This window comes from Tachysurus fulvidraco, chromosome 14 (assembly GCF_022655615.1).
Source record: "Tachysurus fulvidraco isolate hzauxx_2018 chromosome 14, HZAU_PFXX_2.0, whole genome shotgun sequence".
NCBI lineage: Eukaryota > Metazoa > Chordata > Actinopteri > Siluriformes > Bagridae > Tachysurus > Tachysurus fulvidraco.
The window spans coordinates 25207457-25219956 of record NC_062531.1 but is presented as its reverse complement, the minus strand read 5'-3'; the positions used below and the strand labels follow the sequence as shown (position 1 = coordinate 25219956).

The window sequence follows — 12500 nt, the reverse complement described above, 5'->3', positions numbered from 1 at the left end:
GTCTGTCTCTCTCTCTCTCACACACACACACATTTAAACCCAGCTCTGTTTAAAGCACTTTAAAAGTTATCTGCGATCGTGCACGTGTTTGCATTCTGGTGTATTTTTGGCTGCGTTTTGTTTGTTCCAGAGAGCCGGGTGACAGCGAGTGAGGTTTGTCAGACCTGCCGCAAAGGAGGCTGGGAAAGTCTCGTACTGAGAACACACATGCGTATACACACACACACACACACACATGCAGTCTCACACACACACAGAATCAAAATTAGCTCAGTGCAGCCCGCGGTAATCCGTAAGAATATGGAAGCGCTCGCACAACAGCTTTTTATTAGTTTTAAATCTAGGAGAGCAGCGGGGAGAAAAAATGTCCGCGCGCATGAAAATCTGCTGCATCCGGCCATTAAACTGATCCGCAAACCAGATGTGCAAGACGAGCCTCGAGTCCACGGGGCGAGAGAGAGACATAGACAGGAAGTAAGGGGGAGGGGTTGGTGGTGCTTTTGGGGAAGGGGGGGGGTTACACCAGTCGTCACTCGTCGGGGGAGGGGGAGGGGGTATTCCTGGACACCTGGAAAGCACTATGATGATGATGATGAAGAATAAGAAATGAAGACGAGCCAGTGGTTGTCGCCGGGGAGCAGTCAGGAGGTCAGGGATATTCACCAGGGCATCATCGATGAATACGAGCTATTACCACAGTCCTGCTTTCCCAGCACTCTCTGTGGGACGTCCTCCCAGCTGTCTCTCTCTCTCTCTCTCTCTGAGACACACACACACACAAGCACTCTATCTTTCTCGATGGGATCCCACAGATGGGCTCTTGTAGAAACACATTCCCCAAAAAACGTCAATTTCACACTCTCCACTGTGCTCCCATTCCTCACGCTCACTGATGCTGACACCCACCTGCAGGTGTGTGTGTGTGTGTGTGTGCGCGCGCACACGTGTATGTGAGCGCTCTCTGTTGACCTGTTATTTATGAGTTTTTCCTGGGCCAAGCTTTCCGTCGAGTCCACACACAGCACATAGCGTGTGTCACTTCATCATCTGATATCAGTCACCAGATTGAGATTATCAGAGTCAGATAAAATAAAAATGCCTTGAACAAAAGTAGTGAGCTTCACGATGCGAGTACATGCGGGGCGTGTGAACGCGGGTTCGTGTCGCACTAACGTCACTCACGTCCGATTGTTTTCTGTTCTTGTTCCACAGTATCTGCAGATGAAATGGCCGCTGTTGGACGTGCCAAGCTCAGCAGCGCTGAAGGACTCCAGATCACCTACACCGGGACATCTGGTACACACACACACACACACACACACACCTGTCGTGTTCACATGAAATATGAAACACGTACACACCAAATCTAATCCAGCACCATAAATATAAATACATATCATCTACATATCAAAAATAAAAGTGCATCACGTCATGTGACCCTCCGGAGGATTCTCGAAACTGGAGACTCATCCATGCAGTGTGAAGGCAAAACCTTCTGACCAATCAGAATGCAGAATTCCCTGTGATTTCATTGGTGAACGGTGCAGCGTCAGGTCTCCAGCAGTAACGTACGTTAGGTTTACAGATGTATTTATACTTGAGCCTGTAGTTCAGCCCCTGCACATGTTCCCAGATCTTCTGCCCCAACATGTACAGTGGGCCGAAAGCCGTGCAGTACAACTTCCCGTGTGTGTGTGTGTGTTGGCAAGACATTTTCACCAGGCTTCTTCAGAGGTGTAGATTTATCGCCTTTACTGTAAACCGAAAACAGAACTTTTAAAATGTTTAGATTATTGACGTGATGTTTGTCTCTCTCCGCTTCAGCGGTGAGCCTCACAGAGCCGTGATTCTGTTCTCAATGAATTGCTCACGAGGATCGGATCGTCTCGTCTGATAACGTAACGCCGCGTTTCAGTTCTCTAACACTGTGTGTGTGTGTGTGTGTGTGTGTTGTAATGAAATCCGGGTCCTAGGTAGTAAAACCAGTTTGAAGATGAGGGCAGTGTGAGATAAGAACTCTGCGGTTATAGACAAAAGCACGGTGTGATAAACAGTCTCAAACACACACACACAGTATCATGTTCCCCTTCCACAGTGGAGCATTGAGCCTGTTTTTACATCTTCATTTGGAGCCGGACGATACGACACCATCATATCCATAACGCAACAAACGGGCTCATGATTCACGTCTCTGACGCCCCACAAGTTTTCTCATGTCTGCGATAGCGAAAATATCGTCATAGGATGTTTGCGTACACCCAAAGACAGAAAGACGCGTTTGTGTATGTTACCCGCGTGTACGGGTCTTCGTAGGATTTTATATAGATGTATCGAGAACGTGTGTATTTTACGCGTCATGCTACAAATCCATCAGACACAAATTTTTAACTTTTTTTTTTAAGGGTCTCTTGGGACCAAAATTTAAACCTAGAGAATTTCTTGTTGGTTTTTACAGTAAACACCTAACAGGCTCACACGGTGCAATAAATACCTTAAAGTCCCTGGATTAAAATCTCGTCACTTCACAGTACACTGATTTCGTTTGACCACACGGTGAAGTACCCAGAGATCCAGTGACGTCCTTTCGTTTCTACATTAGCGAATAATTGTTTTATTGCTTTGGGAGTCTGATTCAGTCTGAGACTTCATTTGTGTCTCTCAGTCATGTGTTCGTGCTCTATTCTGTGTGTGTGTGTGTGTGTGTGTGTGTGTGTGTGTGTGTGTGTGTGTGTGTGTGTGTGTGTGTGTGTGTGTGTGTGTGTGTGTCCGAGAAAAAGAACGTCTTTAAAATCATCCGTCACAAATCCGATTCCAATTATTCACAGCTGCTCGACCCGAGGTTCACCCCCTCACAGCACCGTGAGATCGTCTCTGAACACAGTGCCATCTTTGTTGGGTCGAGCCACTGCACTTTTACTGCCTTAATCTCTTATCTAACGTTATATCGTGCAGCATCACAAGCGCAGGAGAAGACACAAGGAACCATCGGTCACGTTAGCTGTCCAATGAATGGAGCGTATTGAGGGTTCGGTGCTCAGCCTGTGGGTTTGTCTCTGTTTTATAGGGAGAGAGAGAGGAGAAAGACTAGGGAGAGGGAGAGAGAGAGAGACACTAGAGAGAGGGAGAGAGAGAGAGACACTAGAGGGAGGGAGAGAGACACTAGAGGGAGGGAGAGAGACACTAGAGGGAGGGAGAGAGACACTAGAGGGAGGGAGAGAGACACTAGAGGGAGGGAGAGAGACACTAGAGGGAGAGAGACTATAGAGAGAGACACCAGAGAGAGAAAGAGAGAGACACCAGAGAGAGAGAGAGAGACACCAGAGAGAGAGAGAGAGAGACACTATAGAGAGAGAGAGAGAGAGACACCAGAGAGAGAGACAGACACAGAGAGAGAGAGAGTGACAGCTGCCCCTGGTAGCTGTGACATTATCAAAGTTTGCTTCAGGGCAAATGCTAGAGAGAGAGAGACACGAGAGAGAGAGAGAGAGAGAGAGAGAGAGAGAGAGAGAGACACACGAGAGAGAGAGAGAGAGACACTGGAGACGTTCTCACGTTATAAACATCTCGTCTCAGGATCGTCGCTTAAAAGATGCTTATAAGTGATGCTTTGAGTTTTCCCAGTGTGTGATATCACATTAGATACAGAAATGTAGTTTAATAAAGTTAACATGACATCAGCTAGCTCAAGTGTTCACCTGAAAGCAGCAGACCCCAATGTCGTGTGTGTGTGTGTGTGTGTGTGTGTGTGTGTGTGTGTGTGTGTGTGTGTGTGTGTGTGTGTGTGTGTGTGTGTGTGTTATATACACAGGCACTTGCCCTCTACTTCTTCGTATTAGTTCCTGTATGAAACGTTTTTCCCCTCTGTCACTCTCACACACGCTCTCTCGCACACACTCTCTCTCTCTGTGCACACAGATTTCTAGCTTGGTGCTTTGTGAGGACTGAAAATAATGTAGACAAGTAAACGTCAACTGTGGCGATTTAACAGGATGGTAAAATATTGTCAGCTTGTCAGTCAGTTATTCTGGAGAGAGAAAAAACACACTGAGGGTTGGGTCACGTCGTAGCCTGAGGGCGAGAGGCTCTGAGGAAACTGCTCAAGTGCTTTAGTCCAGTTCAGTGCTAATGAGAGGTGGTGACACACACACACACACACACAGGGTAGGAATCACCTGAGGGCACACACAGTTTATTGATTCACATCATGAGACGTTCAGCCAGCGATCTGTCCTGTACGGGGATGAATATTAATGTCAGACACGTTTTACTGCCACCAAGTGCTCACGTCAGATCGTGAACCTTACTCCGTCTCTCACGTGTGAACAGATTTACGAGTCCGGAGTTGATTTATTTACACTCGCACGAATACACAGATGTGTCACGAGCCGGCTGTCCGTCAGCTCGAGCCCGCGAGGTGTGTATGATAACTAGCGTTCCTGCTCTGTCCGAGACGCTCAATAATTCAGCACACAGGGTTCCTTAGTATTCGTGTTTGTGTGTGTGTGTGTGTGTGTGTGTGTGTGTGTGTGTGTGTGTGTACGTACACTCTGGATATCCAGGGAGAAAAGGAAACGAGTTAGATTGGGTGTTTGGTTTTTACATATCTATTTACTTGTGTGTGTGTGTGTGTGTCCTTGCATACTGGTTTGGAGCACAGAGAATGTGGATGCCACACTTGTGACCTCACGCTGACTTTTCTTTGTTATTGCTTCCCACTTTAACTGATTTCCTTCTTGTCTGTACTTTGACACAGGCACCGATCCATCACCCGAATTAGTCAGCAACTTATTTTTTGTTTTTGCTTAATTTCTGTGTGTGTGTGTGTGTGTGTGTGTGTGTGTTTCTCTCATTCTGAATTCTGATGTCATGGTCAGGCCACTCTGACATCCACTTCCTGCGAAAGCGACAAACAAAGCGGCCCGATCCCAGCATGCCTTGCGTTCTCCTCTTTTTCTCTTTCCTTTTTCTTCCTCCTGAGTTTCTGAAAGAGTCCGGTACCTCCCACCCTGCAAGTGAATACCAAAAAGAAAAAATGCACACACACACACACACACACACACACACACACACAAGCCTCCAAACAGGGTTTTTTGTTATGTTGCTACCCAGAGGCTGTTTGCCTAATAATTTATCTACACTGTGAAGGAAACCCTCCACTCTCTCTCTCTCCCTCTCTCTATCTCTCTCCCCCATTTTTCTCCCCCTCTTTCTCTCTCCCTCTCTCTATGTCCCTCTCTTTATCTCTCTCTCCCTCTCTCTTTATCTCTCTGTCCCTCTCTTTATCTCTCTCTTTCTCTCTCTTTCTCTTTCTCTCTCTCTCTCTCTCTCTCTCTCTCTCTCTCTCTCTCTCACATCCCTCATCTCCCACATCAGCCCTGCAGGATACAAGCGTGAGGTCGCCCCGAGTGTGTGGGCCTTTTGTTTGGATGTAAAATTCTGTAGCAGGTTACACATCCTGTCTCAGTGCTCCAGACAAAATGGCGTAAAGCACTGAAACTTTTTACTCGCCATAGTTTAAACGTCCAGCCAAGTGTGACAAAGTAAACATTAGCAGAGTTCCGGATTCTGATCGGTCAGAAGGACGCCGTTCAGTGGTGAAGGTGGACGCTGGATGGGGGTGGGTGGGTGGGGGATCAGTAAGGAGACATTTATTTAAGGTTAATAGAAGGTTTGTCCAGCGTTTTTGTTTTTTCCCGCCCCTTTACGTCATTGCTTCATTTCCTACACCAACACAACACGCACTTTAATTCACTAGTGATCAGTGTAACGTGCCTAGAGTGGGATTAATAATCATATCGCTTCACTTCCATCAGGTTGTTAATGTCCGTAAGATAACAGGCTCATATGGGTTTAGTGTTTGGGGTTTTTTTTTTTCACCCACTGAGTATCGCTGTGTAAAATAAATCAGAGGATCTGACCTGTTAGTCTGCCTCTCATCTTTCTCTAAACGGTGTACTACATGCTCTTTGTAACAAAAAGCTCCGCTCACTAACAAGTCTCGGCAAGTTCCACGTACAGCAGGACCTCCATTAATCAGGCGGAGTGCAGGCGATGACAGACAGTTTATTTTCTATTTTACCCCAAGCTCGCTCGTCCTCCCTCTCTCTCTCTCTGTCTCTCTCTCTGTCTCTCTCTCCTTCTTGTTTCTCTTTCTGTCTCTCTCTCTCTTTCTTTCTGTCTCTCTTTCTTTCTGTCTCTCTCTCTCTGTCTGTCTCTCTCCCTCTCACTTTCATTTCTCTCTGTCTGTCTCTCTTTTTTGTTTCTCTTTTTTGTTTCTCTCTCTCTCTCTCTCTCTCCCTCTCTCTATCTCTCTCTGTCCACTAGTGTCGCTCCTTTACTGTGCAAACATGAACATGCTGATACACTTTGTGTGTGTGTGTGTGTGTGTGTGTGTGTGTGTGTGTGATGGGTGTGAACCTTTTTGGCACAGACTCCCATTTAAAATGTTTTTTGGGGTTGAGCCAGATTGCATCACAGTCTTGTATTTTTTTTTCTTCTCCCTGACATTGTGCTACTACATGTACACACACACACACACACACACACACACACATCTGGATACACACTGCAATTGTAAACACAAATCCACCCAGTAATTTGTTTATTCTCTCTCTCTCTCTCTCTCTCTCTCTCTCTCTCTCTCTCAGTCTAATAAGGTTCCTGTGGTGCAGCATGCACACATGCACCCACTGACCCCCCTCATAACATACAGTAATGATCACTTTCCCCCAGCGACACCGCCTTCACACCTCTCCCCAGAGATCCTGGACCCCAAGACAGGTAAAACACACACACACACACACACACACACGTAGTCCATTTCATGCTTGTGGTTCTAAGACCGAATCTTTTTCTGCAGGTATTCCACGGACCCCCCACCCCTCTGAGCTGTCTCCATATTACCCTCTCTCTCCAGGGGCTGTGGGGCAAATCCCACACCCTCTAGGCTGGCTCGTCCCACAGTGAGTACATACACCTCTCTCTCTCACACACACACACACACACACACACACAGAAGATGGAGTAGTTTATAATAATCTTCTATAAATCTTCTTTCAGACAAGCACAGCCCATGTACTCCATTCCTGCAGGAGGTTTCCGTCACCCGTACCCAGCGCTCGCTATGAATGCCTCCATGTCCAGGTGTGTGTGAGAGTGTGTGTGTTACTCAGATCAGTCATCACAAACCATTTTCTTGATTGTGTACAGTAGACGATACGGTGACGTGATCTAAATACAGCGATGTTTTACTTCTGGTTCGCGAAGATTTGTTAAGCAAATGATTCTGTTTATTCCGATTAAATCGTCTGATAAGAGTATCGTGGCTTTTACACGGAGGAACAGCAGCAACGGTTACATTCTAACGCTTAAGCAGTTGTTTTAAAGACACGTCGACAGTTTAGTGTAGAAACGTCCGTACAACAGATTCACATGATCGGACACGTTATAACAGAGGAGCTTGTGTAGAAACACACACACACACACACACACACACACACAGGGGTCAAACAAAGTGGCCCAGAAATTAGAAGTTCAAGTTTTGTTAAGGAAATCCGAAGGATTTTAAATATTCCGATGTGACAGAAACACACTTTTTTTTCTTTTCTTTTTTTTTTCTTTTTTTTTTTTTTGACTGGTATTTTTGACTGGTATTTTTCTGGGTGACGAGCTGAGAGATGGCTTTACTAAACAGTTCCCTAATTACAAAACAAAACAGTGCAGATTATTAACCTCAGTATTGATGGCTGCCATGACAGCTTCAGCCCCACGGTCAGATTCGACTTCTCCATGTTAAACTCGTTTGTAGAGCTGTTGGAGAAGCTGACGGTTAGTCAGGGGTGTGCGCGTGCTCTCTCTCTCTCTCACACACACACACTCTCTCTCTCTCTCTCTCTCTCTCTCTCTCTCTCTCTCTCTCTCTCACACACACACGCTCTCCCCAGCGTTTAGTGATAATGCCTCATTGTGCTCGGCTGCAAACCCGCACTGTAAGGTGTCCTATTCAGCCCGCTGGAGGAAGTGGTTTCTGTGGTTTTTTTGGAAAGGTGTGTGCGTGCGCGCGTGCGTGTGTGTGTGTGTGTGTGTGTGGAAAGTGGTCTCAGGTGTCGAGTTCTCCTCGGTTTCCAGGGTAACTGCACACTCGGCTCTTTGCCTGTAGCAGGACTCATAATAGTTCTTTTGAGAGCGTCTTTATTTGGGCTACTTGTGAAATATGAATGAAAAGGTGTGTGTGTTTAGTCTAGACACATCATTAAGAGGGAATACGTGTGTGTGTGTGTGTGTGTGTGTGTGTGTGTGTGTGTGTCGTTCTCAGATCAGACACACGTGCTCATGCTGCACGTGTCACAGGGCTTCGTTTTAACTCAGGAATCTTTATGCTCTTCATTCAGGATCACTTTGTGTTTAATCCTCACGTTTGTTTATCTATTCATTACTGCTCACGAATCGAGGAGCTTTTTTCAGGATGAACCTACAAAGTAACTGCAGCTCACAATCTCCACCGAGCAGGTGAAGGTAACTGACTGGGTAACATGCAGTTCATTTACATACGGAGACTTCTCATTAGTGCTGGGATGAGTGACTGCGTGTAAAGACGTGTCGGTGCAACACTGTTCAAGTGAGCAGAGTTAACGTGTGCGCGCGCACACACACACACGCGCACTCACACACACAAACTGGCAGGAAAGGGAAGATTGTAGCAGCTTTCCAAGTGGAGCAGCTTTTATGTTGGCAGTATGAACGCTGCTCAAAAAGTCTGCCTACCGAGGGAGCGGTGAACTAAATAGAACACAATCTGGAACCTTTACTAAATATTCCCTCTCTCTCTCATTCTCTCTCTCTCTCATTCTCTCTCTGTCTCTCTCTCATTCTCTCTCTCTTTCTCTCTCTCTCTCTCCGTCTCTCTCTTGGTCTCTCTAGTCTGGTGTCAAATCGTTTCCCTCCTCACGTTGTGCCTCATCATCCTCATAGCCTTCATCAGACGGGAATCCCTCACCCTGCTATAGTGTCTCCTGCCATCAAACAGGAACCCAATGGAGAGCTGAGCCCTGCTTCACACACGTGAGTTTACACACACACACACACACACACACGAGTTCTATGGTGCACAGAGTAGTTTGTCACGTAGTCGTGTTAAGAGTCCGTTCTTGTTTGGTCTGTTTAAAACGCATCACTGTAGGTCGTGAGTGATCTCCGCTTGTAAACACAGACTTATTTATCAGGAGTGCTCAGTGCTTTCAGTGTCCGTGACTCCTTTAACTGGGAAAACCTACTGATTTATTTCATCACAATCCAGTTCATCAAATATTCGTCTCCTGTTAGAATGTGCACAAAAATGTGGCTCTTTGGCACTTTTTTAATCTTCTACACTTTTCACTCACTACATATTTACATTTCTGAATCACTATAGAACATAATAATAATTATAATAATAATAATAAAATCGACAACCTCACTTTGAGGACCATAGATTTACTTGACACTCTGAAGACGAGACTTATTTTATAAATGAACAAATTTAATTAGAGAGTTTTGCTCCCCCCCCTCGAAGGTGAGTAAAAGTGACGTCGGTCGTGTTACCGGGCATCAGGAGCTGTGCGAACCTTTCTGCTCTGTGTAGCCGATTTATAAAAAGAACTGTTGCATTCAGATTTTACTCGGGGTCTGAGTTTGGTTGGTAAAATCAAAGCCAGATGTGAAATGTAAAATCGTAACGTGCCCCGCAGCGATTGTTATTCTTACACCGTTCATGGAAAAGGGATCACACATGCAGGTGTTCTCTCTGCCATTCAGATTTGTTTGGAAAACTCGCTCATAATGACTTTTCATTCTCTCTCTCTCTCTCTCCCCCTCCCTCTCTCCATGTTATTTATGTGAGCTTCCTTCACTTTATCAGTGTTGTGTCTACCAGCTCACTACTGTCTCTCTCACATATACACAGAGTGACAAAGCTGTTGTTTGTGTTTGGAGCAGGAAGTCTCCAGGGCCGGCTAAGAAGGAGGAAGAGAAGAAGCCGCACATTAAGAAGCCCCTGAACGCCTTCATGCTGTATATGAAGGAGATGAGGGCTAAAGTGGTGGCCGAGTGCACGCTGAAAGAGAGCGCCGCTATCAATCAGATACTAGGCAGGAGGGTAAGAATGGGCGAGAGAGCGCGTGCAAGAATGAGTGCGAGCGTGCGTGCCAGTGTGTGTGCGCGAGAGCGAGCGAGTGTGCGAGAGCACGTGCAAGAATGAGTGTGAGAGCGAGTGAGTGTGCGTGTGTGCGAGAGCCAGTGTGAATGCGAGCGTGTGTGCGTGCGAGAGCCGGTGTGCATGTGTGAGCGAGCAAGTGTGCGAGAGCCAGTGTGCATGGGTGAGCGAGCAAGTGTGCGAGAGCACGTGCAAGAATGGGTGAGCGAGTGTGCGTGTGTGTGAGAGCCAGTGTGCATGCGAGAGTGAGCGAATGAGTGAGGTAGTGATAGTTGACTGTTCTCTGTATCTCCACAGTGGCACTCTCTGTCTCGGGAAGAACAAGCCAAATACTACGAGCTGGCTAGGAAAGAGCGACAGCTTCACTCTCAGCTCTACCCCGGCTGGTCCGCACGAGATAACTACGTAAGATACACACTGCTATACACAACTACACACACTTTTCAATAACAACACAACGCTAACATAACCTGGCCGTACCTCCAGCTCATAGGTCTCACAGTCACATTAAAACGACGGAATAAACCGAAAGCCGTTTGCGACCCAAATCCCTTCATCGCTGCTGTGTAACTCTGACATTTCGGCTTCCTCTGGAAATCTCGATACGATTATGCAAATTAGAGACCTGTCCAGCTCTGAATATGCCACAGCACTAGGCAGCACTAATGGGACACAAACTAAATTCCCCTCAAACCAAAGGATGTCTGAAGACACGTCCTGGCAGCAGGGAAAAAAATCGTTTGTGTGACTAAACAGCTTTGTGCATTAACGTAACGCCGTCTGCGGTGACTTTAGCGTCGACAAGGTTTTCACCTCCTCTCTGTTTCTCTCTTTCTACAGGGCAAGCGGAAGAAGAGGAAGAGAGACAACAAGGCCCCCTCATCAGCAGAAGGTGGGGGATGTTTGTTTCATTCGTTCTTTCAGGAATCAAGTGTGCTTCCTTTACTGCAGCGCGCGCGCACACACACACGCACACACACACACACACACACACACACACGTGTGCGCACACAAACCACAAACACAACTTTTCAATGTAGACTATTCTGGATTTAAATAATATTTCTGTACGTGTCTTAAAGGGATCCTCCATATTTTTATTTTCCCTTTAAGTGAACCTCCTGTGTGACTATAAGAAGATCAGCACGTTTCCCTGTAGTATAAAAAGAACTTAACACCTAATTTTTTTATTTTTTTTTACTTCTGATAACGTGTCTGAAGAAAAGAACTGTACAGAATTCCTGATAACATAAATCGGTAGTCCTGTCGATGGAGATCATGTTAAAAAAGTGCCTTTAACGGTCCATCGGTGCGGTACAGCGAGCTGTGTGTGTGTAGCATGAAGGTGCACTAAACTACTAACTCCATGTTGGCACTAAAACCATGTGACATCACACCTCCTCATAAGGTCTAATACTCAGTGGAGCTCATTGTCCACACTAACGCTGTCCCCCTCCCTGCACTCTGACATGCAGCGTATGAAGTGCAGTGCTAGCGCAGGCAGGTACGACGCAGCCTCCATCACTCCACCCCCTCATCCACACGTGTATATACACACACACACACGTCATAAACGCCATCCGCATCCTGTCCGGTGTCCCGTCTTTGTCCTCGTTGTCACCGTGTCCGTTCCTTGGCGTCCCTGACGTTCTGACCGAGCTCCATTCCGTGTTGTTGGCGTGCTGTCGAGGCAGTGTTTATCTGACTCGTCATCAGTCGAGTCGAGTCACATCGCAGGATCACTACAGACTCACTCCGTGTCGCTCAAAGCTCTTCATCTGTTCCTTTTACGTGTTGCACCGTATTTTCCAGACTACCGACACGTTTATACGATGTGCCGAAGAGTCGCTTATTACAGAACAATGTGGTGTTTGTAGTTTTTTTGTTAGTTTATTTATTTATTGTTCTAGTTCATGTCTGAGAAGCAGGTTATTAGTTACAGCAAAGTCACACACACTCTTAAATCTGTTTACATGGAGCATCTGTCTGTTACTATAGAAACGATAAGGATGTAGGTTTAATTGTGAAGTGTGGAAAATACGGTGGTGGTGAAGTGTAAAGTAATCTGTGTCCTGTGTGTTAAACGGTGTTTCTCTGCTCCTGGCTGCAGATTACTCAGCGCGGAATAAGAAGCCTTGTGTGCAGTACCTCCCTCAAGAGAAGATGATTGACAGCCCAGCGTCCTCTCACGGCAGCATGCTGGACTCCCCGGCCACGCCCTCCGCCGCCCTGGCATCGCCAGCCGCACCCGCCCCTACTCACTCTGAGCAGGCCCAGCCGCTGTCTCTCACCACCAAACCAGAGCGCCACC

The 12500-nt window shown here is 46.6% G+C and overlaps 1 protein-coding gene across 1 annotated transcript in view; it reads left to right on the top strand.

Moving 5' to 3' along the window:
* tcf7l1b (transcription factor 7 like 1b) overlaps positions 1 to 12500 on the top strand; it is a 35026-nt gene that overhangs the window by 21750 nt on the left and 776 nt on the right. Inside the window, exons 4-12 of the mRNA XM_027150432.2 lie at positions 1213 to 1296; positions 6648 to 6780; positions 6860 to 6962; positions 7060 to 7143; positions 8920 to 9060; positions 9973 to 10132; positions 10487 to 10594; positions 11030 to 11081; positions 12300 to 12500. The exon at positions 12300 to 12500 is cut by the window's right edge and continues 776 nt beyond it. Of these exons, the coding sequence (XP_027006233.1) occupies positions 1213 to 1296; positions 6648 to 6780; positions 6860 to 6962; positions 7060 to 7143; positions 8920 to 9060; positions 9973 to 10132; positions 10487 to 10594; positions 11030 to 11081; positions 12300 to 12500 (1066 nt within the window). The remainder of the gene's footprint in view (positions 1 to 1212; positions 1297 to 6647; positions 6781 to 6859; positions 6963 to 7059; positions 7144 to 8919; positions 9061 to 9972; positions 10133 to 10486; positions 10595 to 11029; positions 11082 to 12299) is intronic.